At 40.4% G+C, this 21,712-nt stretch overlaps 2 protein-coding genes across 3 annotated transcripts in view; one reads left to right on the forward strand and one right to left on the reverse strand.

Moving 5' to 3' along the window:
- The window catches only part of AXDND1 (axonemal dynein light chain domain containing 1), a 54,568-nt gene extending 47,115 nt beyond the window's left edge, over positions 1–7,453 (forward strand). The window contains exons 21-24 of one of the 2 annotated variants that reach the window (XM_073643260.1): positions 1,217–1,345; positions 1,469–1,560; positions 3,682–3,818; positions 6,581–7,453. In XM_073643260.1, coding sequence (XP_073499361.1) covers positions 1,217–1,345; positions 1,469–1,560; positions 3,682–3,818; positions 6,581–6,678 — 456 coding nt within the window. In that variant the 3' untranslated portion in view covers positions 6,679–7,453. Of the gene's footprint in view, positions 1–1,216; positions 1,346–1,468; positions 1,561–3,681; positions 3,819–6,580 lie in introns of those variants that run through there. The other variant, XR_012247720.1, reaches the window with a different exon arrangement.
- Positions 7,454–8,154: 701 nt separating this feature from the next.
- Positions 8,155–20,318, reverse strand: NPHS2 (NPHS2 stomatin family member, podocin). Its single transcript, XM_073642597.1, has 8 exons — positions 19,996–20,318; positions 15,741–15,844; positions 14,347–14,419; positions 11,465–11,547; positions 10,815–11,018; positions 9,694–9,749; positions 8,519–8,597; positions 8,155–8,430 (listed from the first exon to the last, which is right to left on the reverse strand). The coding sequence occupies exons 1-8, from the start codon at positions 20,240–20,242 to the stop codon at positions 8,155–8,157; spliced, it is 1,122 nt and encodes a 373-aa protein (XP_073498698.1). The 5' UTR covers positions 20,243–20,318.
- Positions 20,319–21,712: the final 1,394 nt, after the last annotated feature.

A 21,712-nucleotide genomic window follows, 5' to 3' on the forward strand; every position in this document is an offset into this window, starting at 1 on the left:
AAATAAATAGAACTGAAAGGGAATCTGTGATCAGTTTTTTTCTAACTAATCTGAGAGAAGCATAATCCAGAGATAGAGACACTGATTCCAGCGATGTGTCACTTACTGAGCTGTTCTCTTATAGTTTTGATAATCACCTGTTGATAAAACAGTTATTTTATCACTAGCAAACCTACTGCCAAACAACTGTTAGATGTGCAGCAGATAAAACTATGATTTTATTAAAACTGCAGCAAATAGCCCAATAAGTGATAGCTGGAATCAAGGTCTCTGCACCTATATCATGCTGCTCGAAGGTGGGGTAGCAAAAACCTGGTGACAGATTTAGGTTTTTATTTTAGGAATGAAATTAAATATGCAATAAAAATGGCATAAATTGTGTGTAAGGTAAGTGGGACAGATGTACATTACTTTTATTCTTGCTCTCAGTTTTGCACATACATATTAAAAAAAAAAAAAAAACACATAGCTAAGCAGCTCATAACACTAATTTATTACAGTCTAGCCCTGGTTTTAGAGCAAAATACAATAAAAAAAAAAGATATTTATGTATCCAATAGGATCTACCATTAGGATGCATTTTGCACATTTAAAGACTGGGACTCCAAGCGAAAAGGGTTTGTCTAGGACTATTTTTTTTCTTCTTTTACTATGGGCCTAAAAACCAACAGACAGGTAGTTGCTACCTATCTGTCTGTTATGCCAAACACAGCCGACCTCTGCCGAAACAGATCGGTCTCTGACTGTTTCTGCCGGCGACTCCTGGGCTTCCAATGACCTCATGTCAACATTGTAGTTGCTTTTCTTCCGCTCTGCTCTGTTGACGGGGCGCGACTGCCGACGTCATGCTGATTGACAGTCATCTCCCCACTGCCTAACTGTGAAAAGCCGACTGCCAATCAGCAGGATGTCGGAAGTTACGCCCCATCGACAGAGGAGCGGGCAATGACCGATCTGTGCTGGCGCCGAGCAGAACAGGCAAGTAGTTAGTCTTGAATAATCTCTGTAAATGGAAAAAAAAAACTGCAGAGTTTAAAAACGGATCAGGCGTTGTGCACCTGATGGAGCCGCTCATTATAATGAGTTCCGTTGGACTCCGTTAATGCACCTTTGCAGAGGTGTCCGTCTTTTCAGAGGGGCATAAGATCGTAGTGGACGATTGAGTTGAAGCCCATTAAATCATTTTATATTCCAAGTTGTGTCTCCTGTGTTCTAGTTTAGCGCACGGCTCCGGAAGTCTCACACTACAGACACTTCTGCCCAGGATGTCGTGAGGATCATTGGTTACGATGGCAACATTTGTAAGAAAGCATTGAAGGAAGAGGAAATTCCAGTTTTGGCACAGGTATGGCATGTATTTTATGCACATTTGTATTTTAAACCATAGTAATAATACATTCAGCTGCATACATGTGTTACATATCAGTGCTGTGTAATTAATAGATTGTAACTGTTGTTCCTAATGTAGGGTGTCCTCACAGCTAGCCGGCCCAGCACTCCTCGCTCCATACAAGCATTTGAGTCACTGACATCTTTAGAGCAACTGGAAAAGCGTCTCCTGTAAGTACTCCGCCTTTTAGTGATACATGGCTTATAAAGAAAAAAAAAATCAGCATACAGTTTCTGCTCGTATTTTGCAAACTACCACTATTTTTATGATTTATTACATTTGTGCATTTTAAAATGTTGTTTTTATCAATTTACCAGATGCACCACCCTTTACTTTCAAAACAGCATCAATTCTAGTAATAATTGCAGACAGTTTTTAAAGAAACCCAGCAGCGAGGTTGTTCCAAACATTTTGGTAAACTAACCACAGTTCTTCTGTGGACGTAGGCTTGCACAAATCCTCGTCTATTCATGTAATCTATTACAATCTCTGTGATTTTGACATCAGGACTCTTTGCAGGCCATATCATAACTTCCATGACTTTGTTATACTTTTAAGTCACAGGTCATACACCATGGTAAAATAGAGCAGCAACAAACACAAGGTGTCAACAAGGTCTCTCCAAGGCAACAATTTCAAAGTAGACAGCGGAATCAACATGTGCTCTTCAAGATTTTTTGAAGAAACTTAGTGCAGCAGATGAGAGACATATCATTATTTCTTGCAGTCTAAATTGGAAGATGTCCAGCAGTGCCATCAGCTCAGAACTGGCATCAACCAGTGGGACCCAGCTACACTGATCTACTGTTCAGAGAAGTCTGCTTACAAGTGGTGTTCATTGAAATATTGAGGCCAAAAAAACATAACTTTTGACATGGGAATAAGGCCAAGCGACTCATCTATGTATAAAAACATAGGAACTGGATTGCAGAAAAATGGCAGCAGGCGCTCTGGACTGATGATTCAAAATGTGAAATTTGTTACCGTATCAGTAGGCAGTTTGTTCACCAAAAGGCTACAGATCTGTACAATAATCAGTGTCAGCAGGCAACAGTGAAACATGGTGGAGGTTCCTAGCAAGTTGGGGCTGTAATTCTGCAGAACGGGTTGGGGATTTTGTCAAGACTAAAGTGCGTAATGCTAAGAAATGCACATAGATATTTTTCCATCATGCAATACCATCAGGGTGGTATCTGATTGGTCCCAAATTTAGTTTGGTTAGGCTCATCGAATGAGGAGGATGCTCTAAGCCTTAGGTCCGGGTGGGCACACGAACCTCAGGCATTGATGCAGCAAGCAGGAAGGCACATAGGCAACGAGGACCTGGCACACCCACAGGAATCTCAGAAACAGCATGACAAACACCAAAAGGACAGAAGGTGGAGCACACCAAACATAGGACTAGAGTCTTAATCCCAAAACACAGGTGTGTGTCTAAATGGGCCTTAAATAAGTCTAGGGAGATTGGAATGGCTAAAGACAAACAACTTGCGAAACCCGGCACAGAGCAGAGTCAAGAGCAGCATACCCAGGTGAAGGACACTGAGCCTGGGTTACCATGGACAGGTGTGTAATAATTCCATTAGCTGTATGTTTGGGGTCGTTGTTCTGCTGCAGAAATAAGAACTATCTTTAGTGTAAAGAAGAACAAGGAGTCCTGAAGTGGTGATATGGCCTCACAGAGCCCTGCTCTCAACTCCCTGCCGAGTTACTTCAAAACTGTGTGCTAATAATAATATTTTTTTATTTCTATAGCGCCAACATATTCTGCAGCACTGTACATTTTAGAGGGGACTTGTACAGACAATAAAAGACAAAATAAAAATAATAACATAAATCAACCGATACCAAGAGGAGAGAGGACCCTGCTCACAAGCTTACAATCTATGAGGAAACAGGGGAGACGCGAAAGGTGGATGGTAACAATTGCTTGTATTGTATGGGCAACCATCAATTTAATAAATAGATTGTAGTATACTTAGAAGAACTGATACTATTTTGAAGGCAAGGGTTGGTAGCACAATATATTGATTTAGATTTCTCTTTTATTCACTTAGTTTATTTTTGTCAATTAACAAAATACAATTAACACTTGTATTTTTTTAAAGTGTTCTTAAAATGCAGCATTTTTTTCACACCTTCCTAAAACTTTAACAGTCCAGCAAAAACAATCCTTCACTGCCACGGCAGCCAGTGTTGAAATCGGCGTTCGGGGACAATAATGACATGTCAATGTATGCCTTTATCAACTGCTTATATTCCAGTATTTACAAGCTTGATTCACTTGCTAGGTATGCAGAACTGAGAGCTCAGAAATCTGAAGAAAGGTCGGAAAATCTGGAGGAAGAACTGAAAGCAGCATTGCAAAAGATACAGGAACTCAAAGTAAAATCCTCAGTAGATGAAGAAAATAAAGAAGGATTTGATGGTAATAAGATCACTAAATAACATGGAGAGATCGCTATACTGCTTCACCCAAGAGACAGTAGATTAGTACAAGACAGTACACAAAATATTGGACACAATTTAATGAGAGCTCAGTGCTAGTTTGATTTGTACAGCTTCCCATTAACAGGGCTTTTCCATCTTATAGTGATGGTTCATCAATAGGATGTGCCACTGCTTTCTGATTGTTGAAGTTGGTAATACACCTTTAACAAAGTAACACGACATTCCTATTATAACCTTGCTACTTACACACAAGCGTAAGGTATTCATGTTTTACTGTGTGGTAGGGTTTGTCCAATTTTTTTTTAAAAAGCATCAAATGTGCTTAAAGGGGTCCTCCAAGAAATGTAATAAAATAAATACACATTTAAATATTGAACATTTTTATAAATACCTTTATTTAGTAAAAACTGGTATGCTTTATCTAGAGCAGTCTGTCAGGATTTCAAAATATGGCAACTGCAATATATCATTGTTCAGCCCGTCCTAGATTTCAGAAAACATGCAGTAGGTTGGGCTAAAGAAAGGTTTTTATCTTAGCATTTAGTACTCTCTACTCCGTGTCCTGTCAGGGTGACTGAACTGAGGAATGTCCATTCGTGATGCCTGACAGGATGCCGCTCGGACTTGACCTCTGTCTTGAGCAGAGGTTCTTCACGCAGCCCATCCTACTACATGTCCCCTGAAATATAAGACGGGCTGCACAATGATATATGGCAGGTGACCTCTTTGAAATCTTGACAGAGTGCTCTGATGAAGCATATCTGTTTGCTAAATAAAGATATTTAGAAAAGTATTTAATATGTAAATCTGTATTATTTATTGTTAAATTACTCAGATTATTAATACATTTAGTGTCTTAAATGTGCCCCAATCTTCATCCATAAGCCCCCTTTGAGGGTTCTGTAAAATACAGTACAAGCACATGACCGATGCTATGTGTGAAGGGGGCTGACTGACTGCTCATTACAGTGCCTAACCCCATCAATGCCGAGTGTCTATTCATCAGCTGTGACAAGCTTAGATAATGAAATGAGCAGTCAGACAGCCCCCTCACACACAGCACTGAGTATGTGCTTGAAATGGCAAATTCTGTATGTGTTGGGCAAAATCAGCAAAGTGCCTTCCAGGACCTGGGACCGGAGCTGGCTGATGAAGATTTGGGAAGCCTTTGAAAAATGACACATTTAGAAGTTAGTAACTAATTTAAGCACAAGTTTTAAAAACACGACAAACCCTTTAACACTTAACAGATCTCTAGTCGATGAGTTGACTGCACTGGGGTCCCGTGGCTGGAACCTTCAGACATTTAAAACATTTTCAATGGATATATTCATATAATAACAGAGGGTTAGGCTCTCCAAAAATGCAACCAGTCATATCCCCAAACGCTATTAACCTTTAGATATGAGGTTAATCTGCAGGTTAACAGTGCTACAATGCTTCCCAACCAACCGCCTTACTAAAAGTGCGGCTACAAGGAGAAAATTACCTTTATTCCTCCCGACAGCTTTCAGTTACAGAGACGCGGGTTCAGTCACCGCTCAGTACATAGTGAGTGTTGGCTATAAGCACGCCCCGCACATTGATTGACAGCTCGCTCTGCAGCACATCTGTGAGCTGTTGTGCCAGGTCATGTTTGTAGCCTGCACTCACAAGGCTGTGAGCAATGACTAGCCGTTCCTAGCTCGCCTCTATGACTGAAAGCCGGTGGCTCTCGGGAGGCATAAAGTTAATTTTCTCTAGATAGCTATGCTTTCAGTAAGGCGGCCGGACAGCTTTGTAATGCTATTAATAAGGCTGTGGAGTCGGTAAGCCAAACCTTCCACTCAAACTCCTCAATTTCCATGACACGACTCCCTCATACATGACTCGTGTTTAAGTGATAAATTTACTGTAGCACAGATTCATCTCAGCTAAAAGTCTAGACCCTTAGATCAGGAATAGGACATTTCATAACTTTCCCAAATTCTTATGAAAAATATATTCCCCACAAACTGCATTGAACTACTGTACGCAATTTATTATATATTTCTGGAGTTGGAGTCGGTCCATTTTATACCGACTCCACCAAAATAGACACCGACTCCACAGCCCTGGCTATTAACCTGCAAATGAAAGGGGTTGTCCACTACTTTTACATTGATGCCCTGTGGATAGGGCATCAATGTATGATCGGCCGGGGTCCCACATGCGGCACCCCCGCTGATCAGCTGTTAGCGGTGCCGGCCAGAAGTGCTTACCTGCGGGGCTCCGATGTCAAGTGGTAGTGGCCGCCGTGGTGTGCTGCACATCCGCCTCCCATTCAATTGAATAGGAGGCGGATGGGCAGTGCACCGCGGCGGCCACTACCACTTGATGGCGGAGCCCCACAGGTGAGCACTTCCGGCCGGCAGGCGCCGCCACCGATAACTGCTGATCAGCGGGGGTGCCGGGAGCAGGATCCCGGCTGATCATACATTGATGCCCTATCCTAAGGATAGGGCATCAGTGTAAAAGTAGTGTACAACTTCTTTAACCCTATATCTGCAGGTTATCAGCATTAATTACATGACAGGTTCTGTCAGCTATTCTGACATTACCGTTTATTGAAGTGTTACAAAACCAAAACTCCCATTATACACAATCCCAAAAATACTGTGTATATTGCTCATTCTGTATAAATACACTATAATGTACCTGACTCTTTGATTCCCTTACTTCCTGGTATCTATAACACATATATTATTTTCTTCTTTATAGAAACTCCAGCGCACATTGAAGTTAAAAGTGAACAACTAAGTCTCCCTGTACCAACAAAAAAGAGGCCCAAATCAAGTAAAGCAAAGCATCATAAATGATATCAGAGCTGCTAGTAGCTTCAGGCGGTGTGTACACGATACCTTGTAATGTGTCTGGACTTCACCGCCCGCTTTATATTAGCATTAATTGTTTCATGTAATCTGAATGTCAATCCTTAAATGGAAACTGGAATTGCGACTAATTTTGCAGAAATCAGTAATAAAACAAAATATAGGAAACTTTGTAATATATCTTATCAAAGATATTATATGACTCCGGCATGATGGATTTAATCAAGTATCAGGAACTCTCATGAGAAAATGTTATGCCCTCAATGAGGAAGGTGAAGGTCGCGTGGCATTGGAACTTCCAACAGGACAATGATCTCAAGCTAACCTCAAGGTCCACCGGGGGTTCGTCTCAGAAGAAGTCTTGGAATATTCTTCACTGGCTTCAGTCTCCTGACTTCAAATCCCACCAAAGATTTTCTAATAGAAGCTCAAGAAAGTGGTTGCAGTCCATATTACTTTGACCAAGATGAATCAGCTGCTTTTTTTGAAGTGGATGGCAAGTTCAGTAAAGTAGGGGAAAGGGAAGACGTGGCTCTTCAGTGGAGAAGGAAGATTTCTCTGTTACGCTAAAATTACCAGCTTACATTGATTTATGCAGTTTGTTGAAACGACAGTTACCTTTTACAGTTATTGTTTTATTGGTTAAATGCAAACAGAATATTTGCTAATAAACCTAATTTTCAATGGGGCTTGCAATCATTTTGATTGGAACTGTATATATCTGTATAAGATAATGCACCAGTATCTATTAAATGGGATGTACAATATAATGTGATATAAAATGTAATTTTTGCTTGTATTTTATGAGGCTTTTAAATGAATATTATCAATTATGGTATAACCACAGTACATGACATTCAGTATAGGTCTGATAGGTGGAAGAATAGAAGATCCAAGGTACCCTCATCCACGTTCCCCCATGCAAAGTGACTGGCAGTGGCTGCATCCACAGACTAAGGCCTCATTCAGACGTTATTTTTTGCATACGAATGCCATCTGTGTTTTTTTACGGACAGCACTCGTACCTATAGTATTGAATGGTGCCGTTCACATGTCTGTGATTTGGAGAGATAATGTTCCTTTTTACTGATCTCAAAGTGAGAATTTGAAACCAATTAGGAAGTGAAGAACAGGAAGGTGCATAACTTTTTTTATTATATGACCAAGCAGGAGAGGTCAAGCCTTAAGGAAAGTTTTTGCTGAAGTATTGTGGGTGTACATTAAAATTCCAATAGTAACAGACATTATATAACCTTCAATATCTCAGTATAAAACATGTATAGATTGACATTTTCTATATATATGAATAATTTAATAATAAAAAAAAGATAAAGATTGTTTCCTCAACTTGTAAGGCAAAAAGGCGTAGGCGTTAACAATATGTAAAAATGGATTTCATTTCGGCACCTCCACTTTGTGTCTGCTTTTGTTTCTGTACAGGTCCCTATATATTTAATGACTTTATTAGAGCATTGGAGAATCCTTCTTAGTATCCTGGTCTGCTTCAGTGTCAGATTTGGGCAAATCTATCTTCGCATTATTTGCCTGCAAGTTTGGCAGAATATTGAGGTTCATGAGATCAAAGGGAAACGGTACAAGGAAGGTGGCGGGTTTTTCAGATGTCATACATTGTAATGTGTGAAGATACCGCAGCTGAACTGCTGTGGGCGATCCCGATAAACTCTCCGCTGCAAGTTTGAGTGACTCCGACACAGTTTTTTCACATTCCGCTGCAAGAATCTGTCACACAAAAAAAAATGTTTAGAATATAAAAAACGGACTAGGCCATACAAAAAGTGTACATTTCATTGGTCATCATTCTCCTTACCTTTACTTTAGCATGCCTTTGTGCTTCAGCTTCTGCAGCCAGTGACTGCTTAACTTCTTCAGGAAGATTAATATCTTTACTAAAGAGAGGAGCAAAAATGTCACAAAATTATAAGGAAATAATTTTATAGATTGTGGAACATAATAGCAAAATGATAAAAAAAAAAAAGCTTTGGTTCCAAAGAGCAGTGAAGAAACGAACCGCTAAATCCAGGTACATCATCTGGTAAAAGATTATTACAGATTACAATTTTCCAGTACAGAAAATGCAGTCCAATCTGCAGCACCATGTTATAGAGAAGGGGAAGCTGAGCACAGTGATACATAGTTTTGTGAAAAAAAAAAACATTCAGTATAACCTGTGTTTAAATAATTTAATCCTGTGCTCTTTCTGGGCTTTTGGGCCCAGTGGGCGGTCCTATCAGTGACTGACAGCTCACTCCCCATGCATCCAAAAGCCCAGAAAGAGCAGAGGTCTAAATTATTTACACACGGGTTATACTGAATGTATAGGGGGCTGCTTTAAACATAAATAAAATTATATGCATATATGAAATGCTCATATGATCATGGGATTTTTTAGACCGATCTTCTAAATTTGCAGACGTGACTTTGTTCATGTGGTGCACTTGTCTACATTGTGAACAGGTGCAGAGGCTCTGTAATTTAAAAGGTGTACTCCAGGGAAATAAATAATTAGTGGTTAGCATTGTTGCTTTGGAGTGCTGGGGTCCTGGGTTCAAATCCCACCAAGGACAACATCTGCAAGGAGTGTGTATGTCCTCCCTGTGTTTGTGTGGGTTTCCTCCTGGTTCTCCAGTTGCCTCTCACACTCCAAAGACATACTGATAGGGAATCTAGATTGTGAGCCCCAATGGGGACAGTGATGATATTGTCTGTAAAGCAATGTGGAAATAATGGCGCTCTATAAGTGAGTAAAATAATATTTTCATGGGCATGCCTTCATAAACTACAAAGCTAACATACATAGAATTGTGTGTAATCCTGGCAGCACCTGCTATTGAATGTGACGTTGGAGCTGCTCCTCGGTGCTCCCCCTCCATTCTGGGACGTTAGGTCACAGATCAGGAGGTATGGCTTAATGGTTTCTAGTAATACCCTCTGGAGTTTTAGCATTTATTTTTGTTCCCCAGTACTTCCCTTGTTCACACTTACATTTCTATTCTCTCTACTTTGATCCCCCAACGACATGTCACAGCATCCAGTGCGACCTGTAAAGAGGTAAAATCATTCTTTTCCACAAGTTATTTACGCTTACATAATTAACACAGTGTGTGACATAAGGTTACTTATAATTCTCATCACCACTGAAATCTATTTCTGCTCTTAAATGACATTTCCCACAAGATATCCAATGCACTGTACTTACAAAAGGTATAGATGGTGGCAGAATGGATGGAAGATGATGGAAATGACAGTTGGTGCTTTAACAATTCTGAAAATGAAAATATTATGGATCTCGGAAATGGCAACAAAAGCAACATTTATTTTTTCACACATTTCCAAAAAATTTTTTACTACTTAAAAAACTACAGGTTTGGTATCTGCTTACTCCTACTGACCTGGAGACTCATATTGCCAAGTCAGTTTTACCATATAGTGAACATAGTAAATAAATAAATCCAAAAAATAACTGTGGAATTGCACTTTTTTGCAATTTCAAAGCACTTGGAATTTTTCTACATATGGCTATGTGGACAGAAAAAAAAAAAAAGTTGTGGCTCTTGGAAGAAGGGGAGGAAAAAAAACAAAAAAGAAAAAAAATGGAAAATCGCAATGTCATGAAGGGGTTTAGCATTGATGACCTATTTTAAGGAAAATCTATCAATTTGTATTGCTTGGCCATCACCCAATACCGCTGCTGATCAGCACCTGTTTTTGCTGATGTGTCTGGTTCTGCTGATGTGTCTGGTTCTGCTGATGTGTCTGGTTCTGCTGATGTGTCTGGTTTTGAAGCTCAGCCCTTTTTCACTTAAATTCTTTATTGGCTCCTTTCCATCCATTCTGCCAACATCTATACCCTTTAAGTAAAATATAACCTGCATGTCATGGGACAGAGCTCTAATTTATGAAAAAAAACAATTACTCAATCTTAAAGCATCCTTTCCAAGAAGCTAAAGTAAAACTTATTGAAGTATTGTTACAAATCTATATAGTTATCGGTGTCTTAGAATGTGGGCCAAGTTTTCCATAAAAACAGGAATCAGCAGATTTGCGTTCCTTAGGACATTAACATGCGGGATATGTTTGGTGTAACCTATAGATGATGTTCTCACCTTCACTTCCTCCCCGATGCTTTTTCTTTCCAGTAAGATATCTATGAAAGCCCTGTGTGCCAGGAGACGCTTTGTCGTGCTCTGGATCAGTAGCCGCAGGGCACTGACGATATTGCTCACACTGGTTAAGAACAGAGCAGCGTTTTCTAAGCGATAGTAACAAATTGCATCCACCTCCAAGGTGACTAGATCTTTAGTGATAATCTAATTAAGGAGAAAAAAGGAGAAAAAAAAACATTTAGGCAAATTGTTTGATAGGAAAAAAATAAGGCGCAAGAAAAAAAAAAAAAAAAAAATGCAGTTTTCTACCCCTGCAGGTTTAGATTTGATTTGAAGGCGCAATATATTCTGTCGAAAAAGCAGGAAAATAAGTATAATAACACTATGAAACCCAATGGACCTCATTATACCCGTGAGGATCCTTCAGGCATCACTGATGTCTGGACATCACCATGGTCTTCTTGTAGTATGTTGTCCCATCACTGCATATTTACTGTAGGTAACAGATCCACTTTAACAAACCATTTTAATGGCTATCAAAACTATCGAATACAAAGCAAATATGAACAATGCAGACAACTTCCAGAGATATTACCCAAAAATGCCATGTAGACATATATACCCTAAGCAAAGTGCCAACATAGACTTACCTGGTGAAAAGGAACCTCAAAAGTCTTTATACGGAAGTCTAATTTGGTAAATTTGTCCAACATAGGGAGATAAAAGAAGATCCCTGGGAAGAAAAAAAAATGGTGTCACCGCCTTACATTACTAGGAAATTATATTGTGCATTATACTATATTACAGTTGACAATGGTCTCTTCATAGTACCAGGAGACACGGATTAAAGGTATTCCTGAATATAATTGCATATCAAGTTATAATGACCGTTGAGGAAACACAATATTTCTTATAAAAAAAATACATTTAAAAATCACTGAAAATGTCATGAAAAATCTAGTGACTAAGTGAAACTCAAGTGTTTGAAAACCAGCCTAAGGCTATGTTCACATGCAGCATTTTTTAATGCAAATTAAGCCCTTCATGACCTTGTGGTTTTCCATTTTTTCCTCCCCTTCTTCCAAGAGCCTTTATTTTTCAGTCAATATAGCTATATGGGGGCTTGTTTTTTTGCAGGACGAGTTGTACTTTTGAATGACATCATTGATTTTACCATATAGTGTACTGGAAAATGGGGAAAGAAAAATTACAAATGTGGTGAGACTGCAAAAAAAAATAAAAGTAAAATTCCACAATTGTTTCTAGGGTTTTTATTTACCATGCTCACTATATGGTAAAATTGACCTTGCTATAAAGAAAAAAAAAAAAAAAAATTCGTAAGAAAAAAAAAATTTTTTTCTTGTGTCGCCATTTTCCGAGACCCCTAACGTTTTCATTTTTCTTAATCTGGGGCTGGGTGACGGCTTAATTTTTGCGCGCCGAGCTGATGTTATTATTGATACCATATTGGGTTAGATACAATGTTTTGATCACCTCTTATTGCATTTTATTGCAATGTTGCGGTGACCAAAAACGTAATTCTCGTGTTTTGATTTTATTTCTTTTATTTTTCCCAATCAGATTAATTTATTTAACATTTTGATAGATCGGGCGTTTCTGAACTCAGCGATACCAAATATGTGTATTTTTTTGTTTTATTTTCAATGAGGCAAAAGGGGGGTGATTTGAACGGGGTTTTTTTTTTTCATATTTTTAAAACCTTCCCCCCACACTTTTTACTGACTTAAATAGCACCCTTAGGAGGCTTCATCCGATCGCTTGTGCTACACATGGCAGGACTTCAGCCCTGCTATGTACAGCAGCAATTATGCCCTCCTATGAACATGCGTTCACAGGAGATTCATAATGACAGGTACCAGGGTCTTCTGCAGACCCTCAACTTATGACAACCCATCGGCCCCCCGTGATCACGTAACAGGAGCGCCAATGGGCGGGATTAATGATGAGTTTCCAGCCTGCGTGCGTTAATTCCCGCTGTCAGTGATTGACAGCTGTGGGTGGAGTCCCGTAAAGTTACTTGGTGAACGATTAAATCAGTCACGTGGAGAAAGATGTGGGCTCGGCGTGCAAGCCATCATCAAAGGCAGGGACACGACCTTAGAAGTAAATATACGTCAAAGGTTGTGAAGGGGTTAAAAGCTGCTTCAAACAGTACCAGAAAAGGCTATGCGATTTCGGTAATCTCATGCACACACTTGTTTTTTTTTTCCTGACTCAATTTGAGAAGTGCAGCGTTTCTTAAATCTCCAGCAGGTCAGTTTCAGTGGGTTTTTTTTTTTTTTCACCTGTCGAAAGCCATGGAGAAGAAAAAAAACAAAAAACCATGCAAACGTGTTTGTAATGTTTTTAGCCAATAAAACATGTAATGGGCATGTAATTTGCACTAAAAAACCCGCAAAAATAAAACTGGAAAAATGGGCGTTTAGCGCCAAGTAAATGCTGCACATTGTGTAATTTTAAATGATCCTTAATTTCTGGCCTTAGGATAACTAGCACTGCAGTTACAAGGCATCATTCACACATGCTGGTTTTCTTGTACTAATGCCAATAGTTTGTAATTTTTTATCTTATAAAGTGATGGTTGGTGTTATTAGCTCACCTCTTGGATCCTCATCAATCATGTGCATAAAGGAGATGCAGAGCTTATGTAGAGCTGCATCCTCCTAAAGGGAACCTGTCACCAGTTTTTTTTAGATCTTAACCAAGACTAGCACCTCAATCAGCACCTGTGCTGCATTCCATAAAAGGGGTACATAGCGCCCTGGCTCCCCCTGCAGGCGTACTTATGTTTTAGGCTGTGCCCGCAGTAGGGCAGAGCAAAGTGCGCAGGCGCAAGATTTTTGCCAGACTATGTGGAGGACACAGGAGGCATCATCCACACCAATCAGAGCAGGAGTACGGCGATCAGAAGCTGGGAGGAGGGATAGACACCTCCGCAAGCACGCCCAACGGACCGGACCGGCAAAATTTACATAGAGCGCGGGAGAGTTTCAAAAGGTTTTGGGGAAAAGGTGTATACAGGAGGAGTTGGGTTATATACCCCTTTATGGAATGAAACACTGCTAGTCTTAGTTCAGAGATGGAAAAAACTGGTGACCGGTTCCCCTTAAAAGGAGTTGTCCATGCATGGCATATTGATGACCTATCCAAAGGGTAGTTAGGTCACCAATATCCGATCATTGGCGTCAGACATCCGGGACTCCCACCTATCAGTCGTTATTTACTCCGCCGATGGCTAGATGTAAATATTGTGAATGGAGCAGCAAAGTGCGACTCCACTCAATGTGTAGCCGCTGCTGCCGGGTGCTGCAGGACAGCCCCTATTCTTTTGATAGGTGCAGGGAGTCGGACTCCATACAAATTCGACATTAATATGTTTTTGTGCTTCTCTTCTACATGGCAATTCCTGGCCACCCAGGCACTATAAGAAAGATACATATAACACATAATGTAACAACAGGAAGTGTGGTGATACAATGTATGGTAAATAATAAGAGGAAGGCTTTATTACCAGGCCCTCTGGCCCGGCCTTGCAGCAAGCGTCCCAGCCGAAATATTACAGCACGTTCATATTCTCTCAAAACCTGTAAGGGACAGATAAACGTTGAAATGTAGATTATAATACTGTAATAAATGTACGAGCCTTAGAAAACCACTTACAGGAGAATGCACTGAGATAAGAGTATCATTGCTGTCTGTGACTACTAGTCCAAATTGTGCTTTATTTTTCACTGCAGTTTAAAAAATAAGAGATGAACGTCTCCAGATACCATGTTTATCCATGTCACATTTTATACAGTTTTAATATATGCGGGCATAGATATAGCAGTTTGGTTTGTTTGTTTTCTATTTATTCCACAGTTTGTTTGTTTTTTATCCCTTTTATTGGTAACGTAGGACCCCCCAAAAAAGGCCATTAATACTGGGTTGGTGGGAGCTCTACACTAGGCTGCAGCCACCACATATCTCACACTGATTGTTCTCAGAAGATAATCAGTAAATGTGAACAGCGGTACCAGAGCGCCAAAAACAGGGCAAAAATATTAAAAGGACTGATTTATTAATACACACAACGCGTTTCGGTGGACACAGCCACCTTCATCAGGTGTGACAAGCAGAAAACAATTGATCCTTATATACATTTGACCAGGTATACAATTACTTTGTATCTGGCCCCGCCCCTTTGAAGTAATTGTATACCTGGTCAAATGTATATAAGGATCGTTTGCTGTCCACCGAAACGCGTTGTGTGTATTAATAAATCAGTCCTTTTAATATTTTTGCCTTGTTATTGGCGCTCTGGTACCGCTATTCACATTTACTGATTGTCCCTTTCCCCCTGTTGGGGTGCGGTAGAGCTTCCTTTAATTAATTGTTCTTTCACCTGTGGGAGCAATTTAATTAGAATTACAACCCTGGTTTTCCAAGCTGCGCGGCCCTAACCCCTCCGGAACGCTGCCGGGGGTGTTGGTGAAGCTGGGCGTCCTTCTCGGCGTTACATGCAACTAACCTGACCACGTGATCCACCACCGTGAGATCAGGATCTGTGAACGCCGCTGGAATTAGATCACAGCCACTAACAGAGCGGAGCTTGTGGAGCTTTACACTGGGGTTGTGCAGAGGTGCACAACTTCATAAGGTTAGTAGCCATCCCCACACCCCTCTAACAATTGCAATACTGAGTCACCCATTGCGCCTTGTTCTCTCCTCTCTTTACATGTTCCCAGAAGATAGTTATACAAAAAATGCACCTGGTGCCGCAACCGATCGCTGCTGATGTTATACATTTCCATTATGGGATAGGAAGGCGTCAGATATACTGGGATTCAATGTTGTTGAATGATGAAATGTGAAAATGTACATAAATTTGTAGGGCTAATTATTAGCACTGCTATTAACACTCACCTTAAAGCAAAACCAGATGGAGAGAGGGAGGGTGAGGATGACCAGCAGCACACCGCAGAAGGTGAGCAGCACTTCACATAGTCTGAGACCTGTCGGCTTCACGGCTGGAAATGTAGGTAGTGGAATATAAGCAGAAGGGCATGGATGCTATTGCTACATATCAGCTATACAACATATTAACATGGCATCTACATAAAAAGGGCATCCTACATGGAGCAGGAACATACACTGCTCAAAAAAATAAAGGGAACACTTAAACAACACAATGTAACTCCAAGTTAATAACACTTCTGTGAAATCTACCTGTCCAGTTATGAAGCAACACTGATTGAGAATCAGTTTCCCCTGCTGTTGTGCAAATGGAACAGACAACTGGTAGAAATGATAGCCAATTAGCAAGATACCCCCTATAAAGGAGTGGTTCTGCAGGTGGTGACCACAGACCATTTCTCTGTTCTCATCCTTTTTGGCTGTTTTGGTCACTTTGTCATTTTGGCATTGCTCTCACCCCTAGAGGTACAGTAGCATGAGGCGGTGTCTACAGTACAACCCACAGAAGTTGCTCAGGTAGTGCAGCTCATCCAGGATGGCACATCAATGCGAGTTGTGGCAAGAAGGTTTGCTGTGTCTGTCAGCGTAGTGTCCAGAGGCTGGAGGCGCTACTAGGAGACAGGCCAGTACACCAGGAGACGTGGAGGGGGCCGTAGGAGGGCAACAACCCAGCAGCAGGACCGCTACCTCCGCCTTTGTGCAAGGAGGAACAGGAGGAGCACTGCCAGAGCCCTGCAAAATGACCTCCAGCAGGCCACAAATGTGTATGTGTCTGCACAAACTGTTAGAAACCGACTCCATGAGGGTGGTATGAGGGCCCGACATCCACAGATGGGGGATGTGCTCACAGCCCAAAATTGTGCAGGACGCTTGGCATTTGCCACAGAACACCAGTATTGGTTAAGTCGCCACTGGCACCCTGTGCTCTTCACAGATGAAAGCAGGTTCACACTGAGCACATGTGACAGATGTGACAGAGTCTGGAGACGCCGTGGAGAGCGATCTCTTGCCTGCAACATCCTTCAGCATGTCCGGTTTGGCAGTGGGTCAGTAATGGTGTGGGGTGGCATACCTTTGGAGGACCGCACAGCTCCCCATGTGCTCGCCAGAGGTAGTCTGATTGCCATTAGGTACCGAGATGAGATCCTCAGACCCCTTGTGAGACCATATGCTGGTGCGGTAGGCCCTGGGATCCTCCTAATGCAGGACAATGCCAGACCTCATGTGGCTGGAGTGTGTCAGCAGTTCCTGCAAGATGAAGGCATTGAAGCTATGGACTGGCCGCCCGTTCCCCAGACCTGAATCCGATTGAGCACATCTGGGACATCATGTCTCGCTCCATCCACCAAGATCACGTTGCACCACAGACTGTCCAGGAGTTGGCGGATGCTTTAGTCCAGGTCTGGGAGGAGATCCCACAGGAGACCATCCGCAACCTCATCAGGAGCATGTCCAGGCATTGTAGGGAGGTCATACAGGCACGTGGAGGCCACACACAATACTGAGACTCATTTTGACTTGTTTTAAAGGACATTACATCAAAGTTGGATCAGCCTGTAGTGTGTTTTTCCACTTTAATTTTGGGGGTGACTCCAAATCCAGGCCTCCATTGGTTAATACATTTGATTTCCATTGATGATTTTTGTGTGATTTTGTTGTCAGCACATTCAACTTTGTACAGAACAAAGTATTCAATGAGAATATTTCATTCATTCAGATCTAGGAAGTGTTATTTGAGTGTTCCCTTTATTTTTTTGAGCAGTGTACAATACAACGCATTGTGAGTCTTAGGCTTTCAGATCTATTCCTGGCTTTGACTTAAAAAGGGAGATGTTCACATTTTAAGTCATTTCTTTTTTTTTTTTCTTTTTTTGCTTAAATTCATGTATTTCGTGCTAGAAATTATTTTTACAATTAGATTTAATTAAAAATGGTGCACTCTTTGGCTTTTACAGACTTTTTCTTCTCCTGCACATTCAACTTGGATGAGGTCTGTGGTCATAAATCAGCTGAAAGCTCAGAAAATGAGTGATAAAAGGGTTACAAACTCTCCTGTCCGAACGAGCTCACTGATGGATTTTGCAGAAAGCTATAGACAGTGCTATACAAAGGCTATAAAGGCAAACAGTGCAAACTGTTTAATGAAAACCAATTGCTAAAATTATTTTTAGCCCCAAGTATAAAAAAAAATAAAATTATCCAAATGCAAAATGTAAACTGGACATATTGGTAGCAAAGAGTTTCTCATCAATTTAACAGGTGCTCATGTCCTGATGGGGCAACATCTTTGCCAACTGCATTTGCAGGGCTATAACTGATATACTCAAACCTGGTATACACTGTGTGCAGAATTATTAGGCAAATGAGTATTTTGATCACATGATACTTTTTATACATGTTGTCCTACTCCAAGCTGCATAGGCTTGAGAGCCAACTACCAATTAAGTAAATCTGGTGATGTGCATCTCTGTAATGAGGAGGGGTGTTGACTAATGACATCAACACCCTATATAAGGTGTGCTTAATTATTAGGCAACTTCCTTTCCTTTGGCAAAATGGGTCAGAAGAGAGATTTGACGGGCTCTGAAAAGTCCAAAATAGTGAGATGTCTTGCAGAGGGATGCAGCAGTCTTGAAATTTCCAAACTTTTGAAGCGTGATCACCGAACAATCAAGCGTTTCATGGCAAATAGCCAACAGGGTCGCAAGAAGCGTGTTGGCCAAAAAAGGCTCAAAATAACTGCCCATGAATTGAGGACAATCAAGCGTGAAGATGCCAAGATGCCATTCACCACCAGTTTTGCCATATTTCAGAGCTGCAACGTTACTGAAGTATCAAAAAGCACAAGGTGTGCGATACTCAGGCACATGGCCAAGGTAAGGAAGGCTAAAAAACGACCACCTTTGAACAAGAAACATAAGATAAAACGTCAAGAATGGGTCAAGAAATATCTTAAGACTGATTTTCCAAAGGTTTTATGGACTGATGAAATGTGACTCTTGATGGGCCAGATGGATGGGCCAGAGGCTGGATCAGTAAAGGGCAGAGAGCTCCACTCCGACTCAGATGCCAGCAAGGTGGAAGTGGGGTACTAGTATGGGCTGGTATCATCAAAGATGAACTTGTGGGACCTTTTCGGGTTGAGGATGGAGTAAAGCTCAACTCCCAGACCTACTGCCAGCTTCTGGAAGACAACTTCTTCAAGCAGTGGTACAGGAAGAAGTCGGTATCGTTCAAGAAAAACATGATTTTCATGCAGGACAATGCTCCATCACATGCATCCAACTACTCCATAGCGTGGCTGGCCAGTAAAGGTCTAAAAGAAGAAAAAATAATGACATGGCCCCCTTGTTCATCTAATCTGAACCCCATAGAGAACATGTGGTCCATCATAAAATGTGAGATCTACAGGGAGGGAAAACAGTACACCTCTCGGAACAGTATCTGGGAGGCTGTAGTGGCTGCTGCACGCAATGTTGATCGAAAACAGATCAAGCAACTGACAGAATCTATGGATGGAAGGCTATTGAATGTCATCATAAAGAAAGGTGGCTATACTGATCACTAATTTTTTTGGTTTTTGTTTTTGCATGTCAGAAATGTTTATTTCTAAATTTTGTGCACGGATATTGGTTTACCTGGTGAAAATAAACAAGTGCGATGGGATTATATTTGGTTTTTATTAAGTTGCCTAATAATTCTGAACAGTAATAGTTACCTGCACAAACAGATATCCTCCTAAGATAGCCAAATCTAAAAAAAAACACTCCAACTTCCAAAAATATTAAGCTTGGATATTTGAGTCTTTTGGGTTGATCGAGAACATAATTGTTGATCAATAATAAAAATAATCCTCTAAAATACAACTTGCCTAATAATTCTGCACACAGTGTAGACCATCTGTTATAGTAGCAGGAATTTACAGCCGCTGATGGCAGCTACCTTGTGGGCATTAACAATAAGCAGTCAATGTGCACGTACTTTCTCATCTGACAGCCGCTATGACTGTCAGAACAAGGCTGTGCAGTGACTCCTACATGTGACCCTCCGCATACAGTACTGTGCAGTGACGGCTACATGTGACCCTCCGCATACAGTACTGTGCAGTGATGGCTACATGTGACCCTCCGCATACAGTGCCGTGTAAAGCAATCCTGCATTTATTCATCATGATTAAATTGATCAGACTGTTCATAATCCATACCTTCATCCTTCTGCTCACCCTCCAGAAGAGCCATAATTTCTGTCTCCTCATCTGAGGCCACCACATCGTCCACATCAACGACAGCAGATACTTTAGCGGTATTCTTTGGGGGTTCTCTGACCCTCTCACTTTTGGATCTTCCTGAGCTTTGATTTCCTTTCTTTTCCCTTTTAGACCCCTGGCCAGTGCAGTCCCTCTGTTTTTGAGGGGGCTCTCTGGAAGAACTGCGAGATCTCCGCTCAGTCATCGCTGTGGTGATTAGTGAGGGGGCTGCACCGTGTACTTATGGGATGCAGACAGGTGGGACGTGTTGCAAGACAAGCAGTAATTAAAGTGCGTGAAAGTCAGTGACATTCCAGGTTCTAGTCCTCCTCATTCATTATACACACACTGAAGTTTAGCCATTCTACATTTCTTCTGCTATAAGAAAAACATTATAAATTTTGTTCTATTTTATTAAGGGAATGTTTAGTAAATTGTACATCTTGGGTTTTTCTTATACCAGTCCGCAATGCCAACTTTTTCAGACAGCCCACGCAAATTATATAGCGCTCCCAAATATCTGTCCTTGTGCACTCTTAGTAAACACGGAAAAATCTGACCCAGATTTGTAGAAGAATCTGCGGCCGAGCCTTGAATTTCTTCTGTGGATGAGCACCCCCTTTAAGGACAAGACCTAATTTGGCCTTAATACCTATTACACCTCTATTTTGTATCATCAAAAGAAGCCATTTTTTTCCATTGCCATAGGCTTGTTTTGTGCAGGATCAGTTGTATTTGTCTGTGCCACCATTCTGGAATAACTAACTTTAATTAACATTTTATGTGAAGAAATATATAAAAAAGATTTTACTTTAACATTTTTTGCACAAATAAACTGCTAACTCTAATCTGTAGGTCAGCATAATTATGTTTTATGACTTTTGTATAATAAAAAAAAAAATCTGTTTTTGCGTGGTTATATTTTAAGAGCCATAAGTTAAACATTTTTCCATCAACTGAGCTCCATAAAGCTTATTTTTGGAGTGTACTTTTCACTGGTGTTATTTTTGGGTATACAAGACCTTAAAATCAGTTGTTACATTTTTTTATTTTCTTGTAGGAAAAAATAGATAAAAAAAAAAAACACAGCAATTCCTGCATTTTTTTTGGCATCGACTGTTCAGGATAAATAAAGATCCTGTTTTATTGTACAAGTTAATGCGATTTCAGTGATATTCAAGTTTTGTTTGATGTTTTATTACCTTTGTACAAAAAAAAAAAAGATTTTTTTTTTTAAATATTTTTTTCTTTGCATCATATTCTGAAAGCCGGAGTACAAAGTTCTGCGACTGCTTGTTTTTTTGCATAACGAGCTGTAGTTTTTATTGGATGAACAAAATAGGCAATGTTGGTCCATCAAAGTCCAATCTGTCACAATATGAAAGTAATTAAATCTAAACTGTAAAAGGGAAAAAGTGAAATGCAAGAACAACAACAAGTACTCAGACAGGTCCTTCAACGAGAAAACATTACCCAAAAAATTACAGATCTAAGAAAATTGGGATATAGACAGTTTGTTTTGTTAAATATATATACATACATACATACAGTACAGACCAAGAGTTTGGACACACCTTCTTATTTAAATATTTTTCTGTATTTTCATGACTATGAAAATTGTACATTCACACTGAAGGCATCAAAACTACGAATTAACACATGTGGAATTATATAC

Source organism: Phyllobates terribilis, unplaced genomic scaffold, assembly GCF_046119375.1.
Source record: "Phyllobates terribilis strain yellow unplaced genomic scaffold, ASM4611937v1 Scaffold_8__6_contigs__length_399053987, whole genome shotgun sequence".
NCBI lineage: Eukaryota > Metazoa > Chordata > Amphibia > Anura > Dendrobatidae > Phyllobates > Phyllobates terribilis.